General features: G+C 43.5%; 1 protein-coding gene across 1 annotated transcript in view; it reads left to right on the top strand.

The window, feature by feature from the left end:
- Positions 1 to 19269, top strand: part of wdr70 (WD repeat domain 70) — an 80984-nt gene that overhangs the window by 58415 nt on the left and 3300 nt on the right. Inside the window, exons 14-17 of the mRNA XM_020458065.2 lie at positions 2538 to 2638; positions 8176 to 8255; positions 11746 to 11862; positions 17821 to 17983. Coding sequence (XP_020313654.1) covers positions 2538 to 2638; positions 8176 to 8255; positions 11746 to 11862; positions 17821 to 17983 — 461 coding nt within the window. The remainder of the gene's footprint in view (positions 1 to 2537; positions 2639 to 8175; positions 8256 to 11745; positions 11863 to 17820; positions 17984 to 19269) is intronic.

Here is a 19269-nt window from a genome sequence, read left to right as displayed (position 1 = left end):
GATCTGGGATGTTGTGGTGAGGGGCTGTTTGGCTGACTGTGTTTATGTAAGTGAATGTTGTGTAATGCATAGGTATTGTGGGAATAGGTGAGTTCCTAATAGTATGTGTGTGTTTTGGTTGCTGTGTGTTGGTCCCCTTATCAACTGGAGCCCGGTGGGAATCTGAACAGCTGGGCGTTAAGCAGCTTTCAACCTGTCACAGACCCTCCCCAATGCACACCACCCCTAGTCCTAACCATCCCTATCCTGTCCCATCCCCCACTGGGCCACTGATTTCCACATCCACACTAATACTCCATCCATGGTCTCTGCTTGTAGTACTGCCCACTGCCCAGCATAATTCATAAACCGTTTTCATGATTTATTTTAATACAAAACGCTATCCTTTGTGAACTAAAAAAATCATCATTATTCCTCCCTCTCTGTCACACACACAGTCATGCATAGAGGAAATTGCACCTCAGTGTGAGCGAGTAGGGCTCTGACGGTCATGGAATTTTGGATGACGGGAATTGGCCAGACAAATGGCCACGGTCTATGTACATTGAATACAAATATAAATGCAACATGCAACAATTTCAAAGATTTTACTGAGTTGCAGTTCATATCAGGAAATCAGTCAATTGAAATATATTCATTAGGCCCTAATCTATTGATTTCACGACTGGGGATACAGATATGCATCTGTTGGTCACAGATACCTTATGAAAAAGGTTGGGGTGTGGATCAGAAAAACAGTCAGTATCTTGTGTGACCACCATTTTCCTCATGCAGCGCGACCTCTCTTTCGCATAGAGTTGATCAGGCTGTTGATCGTTGCCTATGGAATGTTGTCCCACTCCTCTTCAATGGCAGTGTGAAGTTGCTGGATGTTGGCAGGAACTGGAACATGCTGTCATACACATTGACCCAGAGCATCCCAAACATGCTCAATGGGTGACATGTCTGGTGAGTATGCATGCCATGGAAGAACTGGGCCATTTTCCAGGAATTGTGTACAGAACTTTTATCAAGCTGAAACATGAGGTGATGGCAGCGGATGAATGGCACGACAATGGGCCTCAGGATGTCAACTGTATCTATGTGCAATCAAATTGCCATCGATAAAATGCAATTGTGTTCATTGTCCGTAGCTTATGCCTGCCCATACCATAACCCCACCGACACCATGCGGCACTCTGTTCACAACATTGGAATCAGTAAACCGCTCGCCTAAACGACGCCATACATTCATCTGTGGAGAACACACTTCTCTAGCATGCCAGTGGCCATCGAAGGTGAGCATTTTCCCACTAAAGTCGGTTACGATGCCGAACTGCAGTCATTTTAAGACCCTAAGGAGGACGACGAGCACACAGATGAGCTTCCCTGAGATGGTTTCTGTTTGTTCAGAAATTCTTTGGTTGATGTGCAAACCCACAGTTTTGTCTGTTGTCCAGTTGACTGGTCTCAGATGATCCCACAGGTGAAGAAGCCGGATGTGGTGGTCCTGGGCTGGGGTGGTTACATGTGGTCTGCGATTGTGAGGCCAGTTGGATGTACTGCCAAATTCTCTAAAACAACGGCTTATGGAATAGAAATTAACATTCTATTATCTTGCCGTAGCACTGGTGGACATTCCTGCAGTCAGCATACCAATTGTACACGCCCCCAAAACTTGAGCCATCTGTGGCATTGTGTTGTGTGACAAAACTGCACATTTTAAAGTGGCCTTTTATTGTCCCCAGCACAAGATGCATCTGTGTAATGATATGCAAGTGGAAGGATTATCTTGGCAAACGAGAAATGCTCACTAACATGGATGTAAACACATTTGTGCAGAAAGTTTGAGAGAAATAAGCTTTTTGTGCGTATGAAACATTTCTGGGTTCTTTTTATTTCAGCTCATGGAACACTTGACATTTCACTGTTATGAAGGATATTTTATTTTCATTAAGGTTTTCGTCTACAACCGTCGGTTACACGGTTGTACGCTAATTGTGCCATCCCTATGCATGAGAGCAATGCATCCTCTTCCATTCCTCTGTTTTGGCCCCTGTTTTGGCCCCGCTGTTACAAATAGGGTCTTCGAGAGAGGGATGAAGAGAGCTCAAAATAGCCTGAGGAATCTGCTCTACATTCAGAAAAATCACAACGTCCAGTCGCTACTGTGTTAGCTGCCACACATCTGCTTTGCAACTCTCAGAATTTCAACCTATCGACTGGAAGTCTCTACACACATGCACTCGTAGGTGCTTCATCACTGCTAAACACTTTTGCATACACACAAACACTACACACACACACTCTGGATGAGCATGGTCACATTTGCCCTTGGCAGCGAGCCATCTGTCATACACAGACTGAAGGATCCAGGCCGCGTCCTGACGACCAAATATAGTCAGCTAATGCAGAGACCACTCCGACAGTTAAAAACCTGCCTGTGTCCGCTCCAGCGGTTATCACTAAGAATTGTTTTAATCTCATGTTACAATCGAATGTTCACCATGTTTCTGAAAAGCTCATCTCCTGTCTGTTTCTCTTTGTGTCTTTTTCAGGGTGTGGTGCGGTGTCTCTGGCATCCCAAGCTGAATCAGATTATGGTGGGGACTGGAAACGGACTGGCTAAGGTCTACTACGACCCTGTCAAGAGTCACAGGTACGCTGCGCTGAGAATGCGTACCTTTACGGTAGCTGCGGACGGAAGTTGTGTTTTTACATGGCGAGTTTTTAGCTGTCCTGTATATCAGTCTTTTTCTGACTTCACTGTACAAACTCCCATTGAGGAATGATAGTGTGCACATTTGATAATTGGTCTGAAGTAGTGTTGCACGGTATACTGAAACGTCGGTGCTTTTTTGATACTAGAACATGACAAACGGGTCGGCGCTAGAATTTTTGTTACTTTCCGTAGTTCTGTCATATGTGAAGTCTCACGTCATGTACGGATTGAAAGGTTTGAGTCTGTCTAGTAATTTGTCTGAGTCTTCTCAAGGGGGCAGTAGTAAGCTAGCCAGGCTACTTGCGCTTGTGCATGCAGCTGACACAGCGAGTGCCACTTTTGGGAAGCAAGCGAGGGGAGAGAAAATGCCGACAGCATGGCTTCTTCTAACGAAAACATACCTCCATGCCCACAGCTTGTTGACAAAAATGGCTCCTGAAGCGAAATATGGGAATTCTTTCCTTGCAGAGCAGATGAGGGCCAGCCCACCCAAACAACTATGCAAAAGCCGTCAAGTGCAAGGGAGTTTTAGTTCCAAAATGACTTAAAAATATATATATATTCACACATGACATTTGCATTGTAACGTTATTCTACTAGTAACTACAGTGCCTTCAGTTAGTTTTCACACCCCTTGAGACTTTTTCCACATTTTGTTGTTTTACAGCCTGAATTTAAAATTGAATAAATTTAGACTTTTTTTCACTGGCCCACACACAAAAAAAAGCTTAAATATTCAATCCCTTTCTTATAGCAAGCCTAATAAGTTGTGTGCAATAATAGTTTTTGACCAGATTTTTACCTAATCTCTGTACCCCACACATACAATTATCTTTAAGGTCCCTTAGTCGAGCAGTGAATTTCAAACACAGATTCAACCACAAAGACCAGGGAGGTTTCCAATGCCTCGCAAAGAGGGCACCTATTGGTAGATGGGTAAAAAATAAAAATAAAAAGCAGACATTGTATATCCCTTTTATTTCACCCTGAGGCCAATGGTGACTTTAAAATAGTTTGTTTAATGGCTGTGATAGGAGAAAACTGAGCATGGATCAAAACATGGTAGTTACTCCACAATACTAACCTAATTGACAGTGATAAGAAAGAAGCCCGTACAGAATAAATATATATTCAAAAACATGCATCCTGTTTGCAACAAGGCACTAACGTAATACTGCAAAAAAATTGGAAAAGCAATTAACTTTTTGTCCTAAATACAAAGTGTTATGTTTGGGGTAAATCCAATACAACACATTACTGAGTACCATTCTCCATATTTTCAAGCATAGTGGTGGCTGCATCATGTTATGGGTATGCTTGTAATCATTAACGAATTGGGAGTTTTTCAGGATAAAAAATAAATGGAATGGAGCTAAGCACAAGCAAAATCCTATAGGATAATCTGGTTGTCTGCCTTCCACCAGACACTGGGTGAGTAATTCACCTTTCAGCAGGACAGTAACCTAAAAGGCCAAATCTACACTGGAGTTGCTTACCAAGAAGACAGTGAATGTTCCTGTGTGGCCGAGTTACATTTTTGACTTAAATCTACTTGAAAATCTATGGCAAGACCTGAAAATGGTTGTCTAATGATCAACAACCAATTTTACAGAGCTTGAAGAATTTTGAAAAGAATAATGGGCGAATGTCGCACAATCCAAGCTTTTAGAGACTTACCCAGAAATAGTCAAAGCAGTAATCGCTGCCAAAGGTGCTTCTACAACATATTGACTCAAGGGTGTGAAAACTTATGCAAATTAGTTATTTTTGTATTTCATTTGCAAACATTTTTTTTAAATGATGGGATATTGTGTGGAGATGGGTGAGAAAAAACATACAGTACCATTCCAAAGTTTGGGGTCACTTAGAAATGTCCTTGTATTTGAAAGAAAATATATTTTTAAAGTCCATTAAAATAACATCAAATTGATCAGAATTACCGTGTAGACGTTGTTAATGTTGTAAATGACTATTGTAGCTGGAAACGGCAGATTTTTAATGGAATATCTACATAGGCGTACAGAGGCCCATTATCAGCAACCATCACTCCTGTGTTCCAATGGCACGTTGTGTTAGCTAATCCAAGTTTATCATCTTAAAAGGCTAATTGATCATTAGAAATCCCTTTTGCAATTATGTTAGCGCAGCTGAAAACTGAAACATGCTGGCCAGCAAGGCAGAGTTGCAAAGAAAAAGCCACATCTCAGACTGGCCAATAAAAATAAAAGATCAAAATGGGGAAAAGAACACAGACACTGGACAGAGGAAGATTGGAAAAAGTTTTATGGACAGACAAATCTAAGTTTAAGGTTTTGCGATCACAAAGAAGAACTTTCGTAAGACCCAATAAAAATTAAAAGATGCTGGAGGAGTTCTTGACGCCATCTGTGATGGTCTGGGGGTGCTTTGATGGTGGTAAAGTGGGAGATTTGTACAGGGTAAAAGGGATCTTGAAGAAGGAGAAGCTATCACTCCGCTTTGTAACTCCATGCCATGTCCTGTGGACGGTTGGAGCCAATTTCCTCCTACAACAGGACAATGACCCAAAGCACAGCTCCAAACTGTGCATTAATTATTTAGGGAAGAAGCTGGTATTCTGCCTATAATGGAGTGGCCAGCACAGTCACCAGATCTCAACACTATTGAGCTGTTGTGGGAGCATGACTGTATGGTACGTAAGGAGTGCCCATCAAGCCAATCCAAGTTGTGGGAGGTGCTTCAGGAAGCATAGGGTGAAATCTCTTCAGATTACCTCGACAAATTAACAACTAGAATGCCAAAGGTCTGCAAGGCTGTAATTGCTGCAAATGGAGGATTCTTTGACAAAAGCAAAGTTTGAAGTACACAATTATTATTAAAAATCATTATTTATGTCCTTGTCAACGTCTTGACTATTTCCTATTCATTTTGCAACTAATTTCATGTATGTTTTCATGGAAAACAAGGACATTACTAAGTGACCCCAAACTGTGTATATTGTGTATATTTAATACGTTTTGAATTCCGGCTGTAACACAACAAAATGTGGAATAATTCAAGAGCCCCCCCCCCCCCCCCCCACGCTTCTCCTTTACCCAAATCCAGACAGCTGATGTTCTGAAAGAGCTACAAAATCTGGATCCCTACAAATCAGCAGGGCTAGACAATCTAGAAATTTTTGCAACCCCTATTACTAGCCTATTCAACCTCTCTTTCGTATCGTCTGAGATCCCCAAAGATTGGAAAGCGTCCGTGGTCATCCCCTTCTTCATAGGAGGAGACACTCTAGAACCAAACTGTTATAGACCTATATTCATCCTGCTCTGCCTTTCGAAAATTAACAAACAGTTGACAAACAGACTCAATGGCCTTGGCTTCTCAAATGACTGCCTCGCCTGGTTCACCAACTACTTCTCAGATAGAGTTCAGTGTGTCAAATCGGAGGGCCTGTTCTCCCATCCGGACCTCTGGCAGTCTCTATGGGGGTGCCTCAGGGTTCAATTCTTGGGCCGACTCTTTTCTCTGTATATATCAATGACATCGCTCTTGCTGCTGGTGATTCTCTGATCCACCTCTATGCAGACGACACCATTCTGTATACATCTGGCCCTTCTTTGGACACTGTGCTAACAAACCTCCAAACAAGCTTCAATGCCATACAACACTCCTTCCGTAGTCTTCAACTGATTTTAAATGCTAGTAAAACTAAGTGCATGCTCTTTTGCTGCCTACACCCTCCCGCCCGACTAACATCACAGGGTGGCAGGGTATCCTAGTGGTTAGAGCGTTGGACTAGGAACCGGAAGGTTGCAAGTTCAAACCCCCGAGCTGACAGGTTACAAATCTGTCGTTCTGCCACTGAACAGGCAGTTAACCCTGTTCCTAGGCCGTCATTGAAAATAAGAATTTGTTCTTAACTGACTTGCCTAGTTAAATAAAGGTAAATTAAAAAATAAAATAAACTACTCTGGACGGTTCTGACTTATGAATATGGACGGTTCTGAATATGTGGACAACTACAAACACCTAGGTGTCTGGTTAGACTGTGAACTCTCCTTCCAGACTCACATTAAGCATCTCCAATCCAAAATTAAATCTAGAATCGGCTTCCTATTTCGCAACAAAGCCTCCTTCACTCATGATGCGATACATAACCTTGTTACACCCTCCAACATCTACTCAGCAAACTGGATGTAGTCTATCACAGTGCCATCCGTTTTGTCACCAAAGCCCCATATACTACCCACCACTGCGACCTGTATGCTCTCGTTGGCTGACCCTCACTACATATTCGTCGCCAAACCCACTGGCTCCAGGTCATCTATAAGTCTTTGCTAGGTAAGGCCCCGCCTTATCTCAGCTCACTGGTCACCATAGCAACACCCACCCGTAGCACATGCTCCAGCAGGTATAGTTCACTGGTCATCCCCAAAGCCAACACTTCCTTTGGCTGCCTTTCCTTCCAGTTCTCTGCTGCCAGTGACTGGAACGATTTTCAAAAATAACTGAAGCTGATGTCTTTTATCTCCCCCTCTAATTTTAAGCATTAGCTGTCAGAGCAGCTTACCGATCACTGTACCTGTACACAGCCAATCTGTAAATGGCACACCCAACTACCTCATCCCCATATTGTTACTTATCCTTTTGCTCTTTTGCACCCCAGTATCTCTACTTGCACATCATCATCTGCACATCTATCACTCCAGTATTAATGATAACTTGTAATTATTTCGCCTCTATGGCCTATTTGTTGCCTTACCTCCCTAATCTTCTTCATTTGCACTCACTGTACATAGATTTTTTTCTATTGTGTTATGACTGTATGTTTGTTTGTGTAACTCTGTGTTGTTTTTGTCGTACTGCTTTGCTTTATCTTGGCCAGGTCGCAGTTGTAAATGAGAACTTGTTCTCAACTGGCCTACCTGGTTAAATAAAGGTGAAAAAATGAATAGAAGCTTCAAACTGTGTTTTTTATGTCGTTTTGGCTCAAACTATTCATATAATACATTAAATGATTTGGGTATAATGAATGTCATTTGACCCCATATTAAGGCCATAGATGAGCAACTTCAGCTTAACGTGTATCAAATTATATTTTAAAACTGTTTAGATGTACTTTTTAAATGATTTTGTTGTCTGGTGTGGTTTTGCATAAGGAAGATGTAAGATTCTTCTGTTATTTAATAAGGTGTTTTATTTTTCAAGCAATTTAATATAGAACGGAAGATACATATTGTTCAATGTTTAAAAATCTAGTATCATTTTGGTATCGAGTATCATGATATTCAACCTGGTATCAGTATGGAAGTCAATATTCCAACACTAGTCGGAAGTGGGTTGTCTAGACTCCATCCTGTTAGGAGCCGATCAGAAAAGACTGGCCGGTACTGTATCTAACCTACAGTCACCCACGTTTGAGAACGGTGTATAAAGCTGACCGTGTCTCCCACATAATGAAATATTATATGGTGTCTCCTCTATCTCTCTGTGTGTAGGGGAGCTAAGCTGTGTGTGGTGAAGAGCAAGAGGAAAGAGAGGCAAGCGGAGACACTGACGCAAGACTACATCATCACACGTAAGTACCTCAGCACACACCTGTGCATTATTTAGTATGAGATCTACAACACACCTACCATATACCATCCATGATCACTGAATTATTTCCTAGCTAGTAGCTCCTTGTAGTCATAACTCAAGTTCAACAGTAGCTGTCGATCCTAACACTGTCATATAGGCATTATAGACCCTCTTTCCCTCAGGGTAAGTCGTTGTGCAAGGCATACAATGTAGTCCCGTTTACGAGGTGGACAATTACCAGAGCAATTTGGCTTAAGTGCCTTTCTCAAGGGTACTACAGCGGTAGGAGCTACCTTGAAACAGCTACAACCATCTGGTCACTGTGTCACTGTTCCAGGAAGGACAGCCATCCAAGTCTAAAAAGCGCTGCACCAGAACACAGAAAGCCACTGCATGATGTGGAGTGGGGGGGGGCTTGTGAAAGCTTGTTAGACAATCGGAACACTATACACACACACACCAGGGTTTCTGTCAGGAAAATGTAGCGCTGGACATTTGACCGTTCTTCTTACTGAATTCCCATGCACACATTGAAGATGTTAGAAAAACTGTCCACATGTACCTTTTCTCAAACAACAAGACCAGTAACGATCAGCAAAATCACTAGCCTATGTCAATCTACTATTCCTCTTAGTAGAACAGTTGACCTATTCTTTTGGTCAGCTTGTTGAGAAGGAAATAGCCTATTCCGAATTAGTAGAACCAGTAGGCCTCGGCTATATATATTAAAATATATAAAAAACTATAAAAAGCAATGAGGCTGATGCAACATTTAGCTTAAAATGTTGATAAACTGTTATGTCTTCAGTAGGCTATGCACGAATGTTCGTTGCACATGCTAGCGGTTTCATGTGACAGAGATGAAAATATCCGCTAGAAAGAGGGGAGATCTAAAGATGTAAGAACTAGCATGGGTTGCTAATATGGCCAGGATTGTGCCTTCGGCTACTGAACGGTGACAGAAAGTTGATTTGAAAACCAATAGAACATGAGAGAAATAGGCTACTGGTTTCGATGTCATATGGAAGTCTTTTATAAAATGATTGCCGGCACAGATATGGTCGAATTTTGGCTAGGGCACTTTGAAGAAAGGTAAGACATGCCTAGGGTAGCCTAGTGGTTAGAGCGTTGGACTAGTAACCGAAAGGTTGCAAGTTCAAATCCCCGAGCTGACAAGGTACAAATCTGTCGTTCTGCCCCTGAACAGGCAGTTAACCCACTGTTCCTAGGCCGTCATTGAAAATAAGAATTTGTTCTTAACTGACTTGCCTACTAAAATAGAGGTAAAATAAAAAAAATATGTAGTAGAACGTTCAGGTTTCAAACAAGTATGTTTTCAAAATCCATACGGCCTTTAGATCATTGCAAAGTGCTGTGTGACGTGCTGATGAAGCCGAATGGAAGCGTGCATCAATTACTAGTTGAGGAATAAAAATAGTAGCTTATTTTAGGCATAGCCATCAAAACAGTTTTTAACACTCATTTAAAATTGTTGAGCAATGGTTGGGCTTATAAAGCACACGTTTCACTCCAGCAGCAACGAAGAGCTGTTTGAGGAGCTAAGTAGCAATGAAGAGCTGTTTGAGGAGCTTAGCAGCAGCGAAGAGCTGTTTGAGGAGCTTAGCAGCAGGGAAGAGCTGTTTGAGGAGCTTAGCAGCAGGGAAGAGCTGTTTGAGGAGCTTAGCAGCAGCGAAGAGCTGTTTGAGGAGCTTAGCAGCAGGGAAGAGCTGTTTGAGGAGCTTAGCAGCAGCGAAGAGCTGTTTGAGGAGCTTAGCAGCAGCGAAGAGCTGTTTGAGGAGCTTAGCAGCAGCGAAGAGCTGTTTGAGGAGCTTAGCAGCAGGGAAGAGCTGTTTGAGGAGCTTAGCAGCAGCGAAGAGCTGTTTGAGGAGCTTAGCAGCAGGGAAGAGCTGTTTGAGGAGCTTGCAGCAGCGAAGAGCTGTTTGAGGAGCTTAGCAGCAGCGAAGAGCTGTTTGAGGAGCTTAGCAGCAACGAAGAGCTGTTTGACAGATTTTCCGCTCAAAGGCTGTAACGCTGTGCGCATATGATAAGATGCATACCGAATGTACACATACCCCATTTTTATTCCACAAAATGATGCAAATGAACCTGTAGACAGATAAGCATGACATGTCAAATGTATTTCCATCGACTGGGATTTCCATTAATGAATAGGTAAAAATAGCATTGTTTAGCAATGGGATTTTTTTCCGTCTCCCAGATAATTGTCCGGCGGCAAATTTATTTATCTGCTTTTCAAATTTTTATCATCCACAAGCCGTCTATTACCAGCTAACGGAAACCCTGACACACACACACACACACAGCTTTCAGAGGCAGGCAGCATCAGCGAGTTTTGCCATTAGCTGATGGCGTGGGGTGAGAGTGAGTGAACAGACAGCCACAGGGCATGATGCCACGCATCAGCCACAGTCAGCCACCAGGGCTCCAGTCACGCCAGGGACAGCCACCTCGCCCACCCCCGGCAGCGTGATACCCCCGCTAACACACACACACACTCCCGTATCATACTCCCACTCACCCCTCTCCTGAATCAACACACTCCCCCCTCCCTACAACCCACCACACTTGACCATTCTTTAACCCAGCCAGTCTGTCATTTCCACACGAGTCACTCAGCTGCATGGTGCATGGACGACGTGTGGCTCTCTCAACCTCATACAGAAGACTCTCTCACTATCACTGAGGTAATGGGTGAACAGTAACTGGATGGCACCTGGCTGTGCCGTGATAGACTAGGAGGGAAACACAGCTTATTGTTTAGGTGACAGAACCCTTCTCTAATATCCATCATGTGATTTCACCGCCACCCCGACAAGCTGAGAGACTATTGGCCGGTGTCTGATGGCCGCGGTCGCTGAGTGACGCACTTGTGCCCTAGTGCTGGAAAATTAGAGGGGACAGGAAGCGTGGTGATGGCCCATTGAGAAAAGAGTGGAAATCTGTTAACAGTAACCTTTTTGCTTAATGTAGCATGGAGGAGAAGAATTAACACTGAGCAGTGACAACAGGGGCTCCTGAATGGAAAATCACTTCATCTAGCCCACTCTGTGTCCCTTTGTAACCCCTGAGGAAACACACACACATACACATATACACACACACACACACGGGTACTTACTCAGCTATACAAGCGTACACATACTGTTGGGGACACGCAATAACTCAGGTGCAGACATAGAATACACACTTACACTGTAAAGTGCCCAAGACATGCATTGTGCTGGTGTTCAGCAAACTGTGAAATATAAATATAAACATGGACGTGATAGTGTTGGTGTCCAACAAGGCAGTAGGCAGAGTGCTATAGACCTCACTAGAGGTCACTTGGTGTGTTTGGCTTTTACGCTATGCTCTGCACTTAGGCTTATTGAAGTGTTTGTTAATGTATACGTTTTCTACTCGTTTTCTGTTTCTCCCCCCTCTCTCTCTCGCTCTCTCATATTTTATCATTTCTTCTCTCCCGCCAGCCCATGCTCTTCCCATGTTCCGCGAGGCCCGGCAGCGCAGCACTAAGAAACAGCTGGAAAAAGACAGACTGGACCCAATGAAGTCCCACAAGCCTGAACCCCCTGTCACTGGACCAGGTAAGATTATGCGGAAAATTCCACTACATACACACATCTATATTATACAGTGCCTTAAAGTATTCACACTCCTTTACTTGTTCCGCATTTTGTTGTGATAATGCCTGAATTTAAAATGGATTACATTTAGATTTTGTGTCACTGATCTACACACAATACCCCATAATGTCAACGTGGCATTTTGTTTGTAGAACATTTTAGAAATGAATACAAAATGTAAAGCTTAAATGTCTTGAGTAAATAAGTATTCAACCACTCTGTTATGGCACACCTAAATAAGTTCAGGAGTAAAAAATGTGCTTAACAAATCACATGAAAAGTTGCATGGACTCATTCCGTGTTCAGTAATAGAGGGTAACGTGATTTTTGAATGACTACACCATCTCTATACCCCACAAATATAATTATCTGTAAGATCCGTCAATCGAGTGGTGAATTTCAATCACAGATTCAACCACAAAGACCAGGGAGGTTTTCCAATGCCTCATTCTTAACTCATTTGCCGGGGTGGAAGGAAACCACTCAGGGATTTCACCACGAGGCCATTGGTGACTTATAAACAGAGTTTAATCGTTGTTATATGAGAACTGAGGATGGCTCAACAGCATTGTAGTTACTCCACAATACTAACCTAAATGACAGAGTGAAAAGTAGAAAACCTGTACAGAATACAAATATTCAAAAACATGCATCTCGTTTGCAAAAATTCACTTTTAGTTCTGAATACAAAGTGTTACGTTTGGAGCAAACACAACACATCAATGAGTACTATTCTTCATATTTTCAAGCATGGTGGTGGCTGCATCATGTTATGGGTATGCTTTTCATCAGCAAGGATAAAAAATAACTAAATACAGCTATGAGCACAGGCAAAATCCTAGAGAAAAACCTGGTTCAGTCTTCTTTCCATCAGACACTGGGAAGACTAATTCACCTTTCAGCAGGACAGTAACCTAAAACATAAGACCAAATATACAATGGAGTTGCTTACCAAGACGACATTGAATGTTACTGAGTGGCCGAGTTAAATTTTTTACTTAAATCTATAGGCCGTCATTGTAAATAATAATTTGTTCTTAACTGACTTGCCTAATTAAATAAAGGTGTAAAATATATATATTCACTGCTCAAAAAAATAAAGGGAACACTAAAATAACACATCCTAGATCTGAATGAATGAAATATTCTTATTAAATACTTTTTTCTTTACATAGTTGAATGTGCTCACAACAAAATCACACAAAAATTATCAATGGAAATCAAATTTATCAACCCATGGAGGTCTGGATTTGGAGTCACACTCAAAATGAAAGTGGAAAACCACACTACAGGCTGATCCAACTTTGATGTAATGTCCTTAAAACAAGTCAAAATGAGGCTCAGTAGTGTGTGTGTGGCCTCCACGTGCCTGTATGACCTCCCTACAACGCCTGGGCATGCTCCTGATGAGGTGGCGGATGGTCTCCTGAGGGATCTCCTCCCAGACCTGGACTAAAGCATCTGCCAACTCCTGGACAGTCTGTGGTGCAACGTGGCGTTGGTGGATGGAGCGAGACATGATGTCCCAGATGTGCTCAATTGGATTCAGGTCTGGGGAACGGGCAGGGCCAGTCCATAGCATCAATGCCTTCCTCTTGCAGGAACTGCTGACACACTCCAGCCACATGAGGTCTAGCATTGTCTTGCATTAGGAGGAACCCAGGGCCAACCGCACCAGCATATGGTCTCACAAGGGGTCTGAGGATCTCATCTCGGTACCTAATGGCAGTCAGGCTACCTCTGGCGAGCACATGGAGGGCTGTGCGGCCCCCCAAAGAAATGCCACCCCACACCATGACTGACCCACCGCCAAACCGGTCATGCTGGAGGATGTTGCAGGCAGCAGAACGTTCTCCACGGCGTCTCCAGACTCTGTCACGTCTGTCACATGTGCTCAGTGTGAACCTGCTTTCATCTGTGAAGAGCACAGGGCGCCAGTGGCGAATTTGCCAATCTTGGTGTTCTCTGGCAAATGCCAAACGTCCTGCACGGTGTTGGGCTGTAAGCACAACCCCCACCTGTGGACGTCGGGCCCTCATACCACCCCCATGGAGTCTGTTTCTGACCGTTTGAGCAGACACACGCACATTTGTGGCCTGCTGGAGGTCATTTTGCAGGGCTCTGACAGTGCTCCTCCTGCTCCTCCTTGCACAAAGGCGGAGGTAGCGGTCCTGCTGCTGGGTTGTTGCCCTCCTACGGCCTCCTCCACGTCTCCTGATGTACTGGCCTGTCTCCTGGTAGCGCCTCCATGCTCTGAACACTACACTGACAGACACAGCAAACCTTCTTGCCACAGCTCGCATTGATGTGTCATCCTGGATGAGCTGCACTACCTGAGCCACTTGTGTGGGTTGTAGACTCCGTCTCATGCTACCACTAGAGTGAAAGCACCGCCAGCATTCAAAAGTGACCAAAACATCAGCCTCATGGTGTGGGGTGGTCTGTGGTCACCACCTGCAGAACCACTCCTTTATTGGGGGTGTCTTGCTAATTGCCTATAATTTCCACCTGTTGTCTATTCCATTTGCACAACAGCATGTGACATTTATTGTCAATCAGTGTTGCTTCCGAAGTGGACAGTTTGATTTCACAGAAGTGTGATTGACTTGGAGTCAACATTGTGTTGTTTAAGTGTTCCCTTTATTTTTCTGAGCAGTATATATACAGTGCCTTGCGAAAGTATTCGGCCCCCTTGAACTTTCCGACCTTTTGCCACATTTCAGGCTTCAAACATAAAGATATAAAACTGTATTTTTTTGTGAAGAATCAACAACAAGTGGGACACAATCATGAAGTGGAACGACATTTATTGGATATTTCAAACTTTTTTAACAAATCAAAAACTGAAAAATTGGGCGTGCAAAATTATTCAGCCCCCTTAAGTTAATACTTTGTAGCGCCACCTTTTGCTGCGATTACAGCTGTAAGTCGCTTGGGGTATGTCTCTATCAGTTTTGCACATCGAGAGACTGACATTTTTTCCCATTCCTCCTTGCAAAACAGCTCGAGCTCAGTGAGGTTGGATGGAGAGCATTTGTGAACAGCAGTTTTCAGTTCTTTCCACAGATTCTCGATTGGATTCAGGTCTGGACTTTGACTTGGCCATTCTAACACCTGGATATGTTTGTAGATTGTAGATTTTGCTTTATGTTTTGGATCATTGTCTTGTTGGAAGACAAATCTCCGTCCCAGTCTCGGGTCTTTTGCAGACTCCATCAGGTTTTCTTCCAGAATGGTCCTGTATTTGGCTCCATCCATCTTCCCATCAATTTTAACCATCTTCCCTGTCCCTGCTGAAGAAAAGCAGGCCCAAACCATGATGCTGCCACCACCATGTTTGACAGTGGGGATGGTGTGTTCAGGGTGATGCGCTGTGTTGCTTTTACGCCAAACATAACGTTTTGCATTGTTGCCAAAAAGTTTAATTTTGGTTTCATCTGACCAGAGCACCTTCTTCCACATGTTTGGTGTATCTCCCAGGTGGCTTGTGGCAAACTTTAAATGACACTTTTTATGGATATCTTTAAGAAATGGCTTTCTTCTTGCCACTCTTACATAAAGGCCAGATTTGTGCAATATACGACTGATTGTTGTCCTATGGACAGAGTCTCCCACCTCAGCTGTAGATCTCTGCAGTTCATCTAGAGTGATCATGGGCCTCTTGGCTGCATCTCTGATCAGTCTTCTCCTTGTATGAGCTGAAAGTTTAGAGGGACGGCCAGGTCTTGGTAGATTTGCAGTGGTCTGATACTCCTTCCATTTCAATATTATCGCTTGCACAGTGCTCCTTTGGGATGTTTAAAGCTTGGGAAATCTTTTTGTATCCAAATCTGGCTTTAAACTTCTTCACAACCTTATCTCGGACCTGCCTGGTGTGTTCCTTGTTCTTCATGATGCTCTCTGCGCTTTTAACGGACCTCTGAGACTATCACAGTGCAGGTGCATTTATACGGAGACTTGATTACACACAGGTGGATTGTATTTATCATCATTAGTCATTTAGGTCAACATTGGATCATTCAGAGATCCTCACTGAACTTCTGGAGAGAGTTTGCTGCACTGAAAGTAAAGGGGCTGAATAATTTTGCACGCCCAAATTTTCAGTTTTTGATTTGTTAAAAAAGTTTGAAATATCCAATAAATGTCGTTCCACTTCATGATTGTGTCCCACTTGTTGTTGATTCTTCACAAAAAAATACAGTTTTATATCTTTATGTTTGAAGCCTGAAATGTGGCAAAAGGTTGCAAAGTTCAAGGGGGCCGAATACTTTCGCAAGGCACTGTATATACACACACAGTTGAAGTCGGAAGTTTACATACATTTAGGTTGGAGTCATTAAAACTAGTTTTGCAACCATTCCACAAATTTCTTGTTAACAAACTATACTTTTGGCAAGTCGGTTAGGACATCTACTTCGTGCATGACACAAGTCATTTTACCAACACTTGTTTACAGACAGATTTTTTCACTTATAATTCACAGTATCCCAATTCCAGTGGGTCAGAAGTTTACATGCACTAAGTTGACATTTAGAGACTTTCCCAAATAGACTCACAGCTGTAATCACAGCCAAAGGTGCTTGTACAAATTATTGACAGGGGTGTGAAAACGTATATTTTTGTATTTCATTTTCAATAAATGTACAAAAAATAAAAACATGTTTGTCATTATGAGGTGCCTGAGATGGCGGTTTCCACCATCGTAAACACACCAAATGATGGAATTTCTTGTGGGAGACTGGTGAGACAGAGAATCTTTGCCAAGGCTCATTGAAGCTGTTCTAGCTCGTTGTGGCCCAACGCCCTATAAAGACACTTTATGTTGGGAGTTTCCTTTATTTTGGCAGTTATGTACCACTACATATGTCTACTGTTATTAATGTTACACAACCAATAACGCCACTATAGCTGTCTACTAGTGTTATTACTGGTGGTAGGAACACTTCTTTACCCAAGGCAGGTGCATCCAGGGGCTTGACTGTTGGAAGTGTTTTCCTCTTGAAATGAATTGACTCCATCATTCTTTGCTTACCAGACGGCAGACACATTCATCCAAAGCCACTCATACACTACATTATATTTTCTACAGTAATACAGCAGCAGTTCGAGGTCACAAAGCAGTATAGATTTTCACGCTGTGACAAATACTTTTCACTCTAAGCCCCTGTGGGATTTTCACTCCTAACACGTTTGGCCACTGTCATTTCCCTAACTGCCTAGTCATACTGCTGCACTAAGGTGAACTCCTATGTCCACGCTGCATACAGTCAACCTCTACGCTCTACCTGACCCTCCCTAAATAAGCTGAGGTGCTGCCACAACCTTTCTTGACTAAATGTCTCCCAGCTGTCTGTTTAGCTGTGATGCTATGAGAAAGTTTACACCCCAGTTTTCCTCTTGAAACGTCCCATATCTTCTTCCTCGAGACGGAGAAAGTGGAAGAAAGAGGTAGAGAGAATGACTTGTTGGCTAATTCACTGTCATTTGTTTATCATCCTGATTAACCTACCTTTTAAAAGTACTGTGCAATGTTTCAACCCTCCCCTAACAGCTACCTCTGACACCAACCCACTGAGACAGGATATCACTGGAGTCTCCTCTTTCAGCTGGGCCTCACTGTGTGTGTGTGTGTGTGTGTGTGTGTGTGTGTGTGTGTGTGTGTGTGTGTGTGTGTGTGTGTGTGTGCCAGTCCATGTTTAAACACAACATAAATACCCTCTTACGGAGATGAGGATGTTTTTCTCAACGTTCTCATGTGTGTATGTTTTGGCGCAAGAGGAATGTGTTTCCTTGCATGTCACTAAATTTGTGGTCAACTTTTTTTTGTCATCTATATTTGGTGGTGTGTATGCTTTTGCCAGTGTGTCTGTCTGTGCTTGTGCATGAGTTCCTAATCCAGTGGTTGTCGTCTCCTCTCAGGTCGTGGTGGTCGCGTGGCAGCCCATGGAGGTACTCTGTCCTCCTTTATTGTGAAGAACATTGCTCTGGACAAAACAGACGATAGCAATCCTCGCCAGGCCATCCTCCGACACGCCAAGGAGGCCTCCGAAAACCCCTACTGGGTCGCCCCTGCCTACACCAAGTAAGACTGGCCACACGTACACACACACACACACACACACACACACACACCCCTGGGATGACGCAGACAGACAGTAAGGTGAGTCTGCACTGGGTGTAGTTTATGGCAGTGTGGCTGTGCTAAGGATCCAGCCTTCCTGCCTGGCTGGCTTGGTGACACATGAATGTTTAAAGAGCTGCAGCCTAGGCCTGGAGGCCCACCAACAACCAATCAGCTACCTGAGAGGGCTTGTGTTTCACCTCAGTGTCCACAGACACGCTGGCTAAAGAACGGGTCTATTCTTGGCTGAGGATCTAAAGGTGTTGAAGGAGAACTTCCACATTCTGTAGACGTATCGGATCTCTTGATGGTGTGAACAGGCCCATATCAATGTAATTCATGGCAGGGTGTTTGGCAGGAGATAAGCTCATCGTATTTTAGTTGGAACAGTAAATGAGTGAATGAACTTATTGAGGTTGACAGTTTTACCTTATATAACCTTTTAACTCAATTGAATGATCGAAGTCTAAAATGACCAGGTGTAAGAATAGGTCACTCCCCTGAGAGAGATTTCCCCGTGTTGATGCTATTGCTCTAGAGGTTGGAGTGTAGCCTGGCCCTGGTTTGGCCCTCTGGGAGTGAGGTTGGAGTGTAGCCTGGCCCTGGTTTGGCCCTCTGGGGGTGGTTGGAGTGTAGCCTGGCCCCGGTTTGGCCCTCTGGGAGTGAGGTTGGAGTGTAGCCTGGCCCCGGTTTGGCCCTCTGGGAGTAACAGCAACAGTCACACCTCTCTTGGCCCTGGTCTCTGCTTGTTTGGGTGTTCACATGCATCATGCATCAGTCTAATTATAGCGACACAATCCCAATTGATTGTCTGTCAATAGCTTATCACCTCACCAGTGGACAGGTGCAGAGATGAGTGATGGAGATGTTACCATCATTATCATCATCCTCTTCATCGTCATCCATACAGGTACAGGTAACTGCCAAAATAAAGGAAACGCCAACCTAATAGGGCGATGAGCCACCATGAGCCAGAACAGCTTCAATGCACCTTGGCATAGATTCTAAAAGTGTCTGGAACTCTATTGGAGGGATGTGACCATAGCCCCTCTAGTAATTAGTAGGATTTCTATATTTCTAAATCCTCAAAGTTCCAGAATGGGGTGAAAATTATGGTTGATGGTGGTGGAAACCGCTGTCTCAGGCGCCACTCCAGAATCCCCCATAAGTGTTCAATTGGGTTGAGATCTGGTGACTGAGACACACACACACTTTAAACCCCCTATGTTCCTTTGAGATCCCTCTTT

This window comes from Oncorhynchus kisutch, linkage group LG23, assembly GCF_002021735.2.
Source record: "Oncorhynchus kisutch isolate 150728-3 linkage group LG23, Okis_V2, whole genome shotgun sequence".
NCBI classification, from domain to species: domain Eukaryota; kingdom Metazoa; phylum Chordata; class Actinopteri; order Salmoniformes; family Salmonidae; genus Oncorhynchus; species Oncorhynchus kisutch.
Note: the sequence above shows the minus strand (reverse complement) of the source record. Positions and strands in the feature narration are given on the sequence as shown.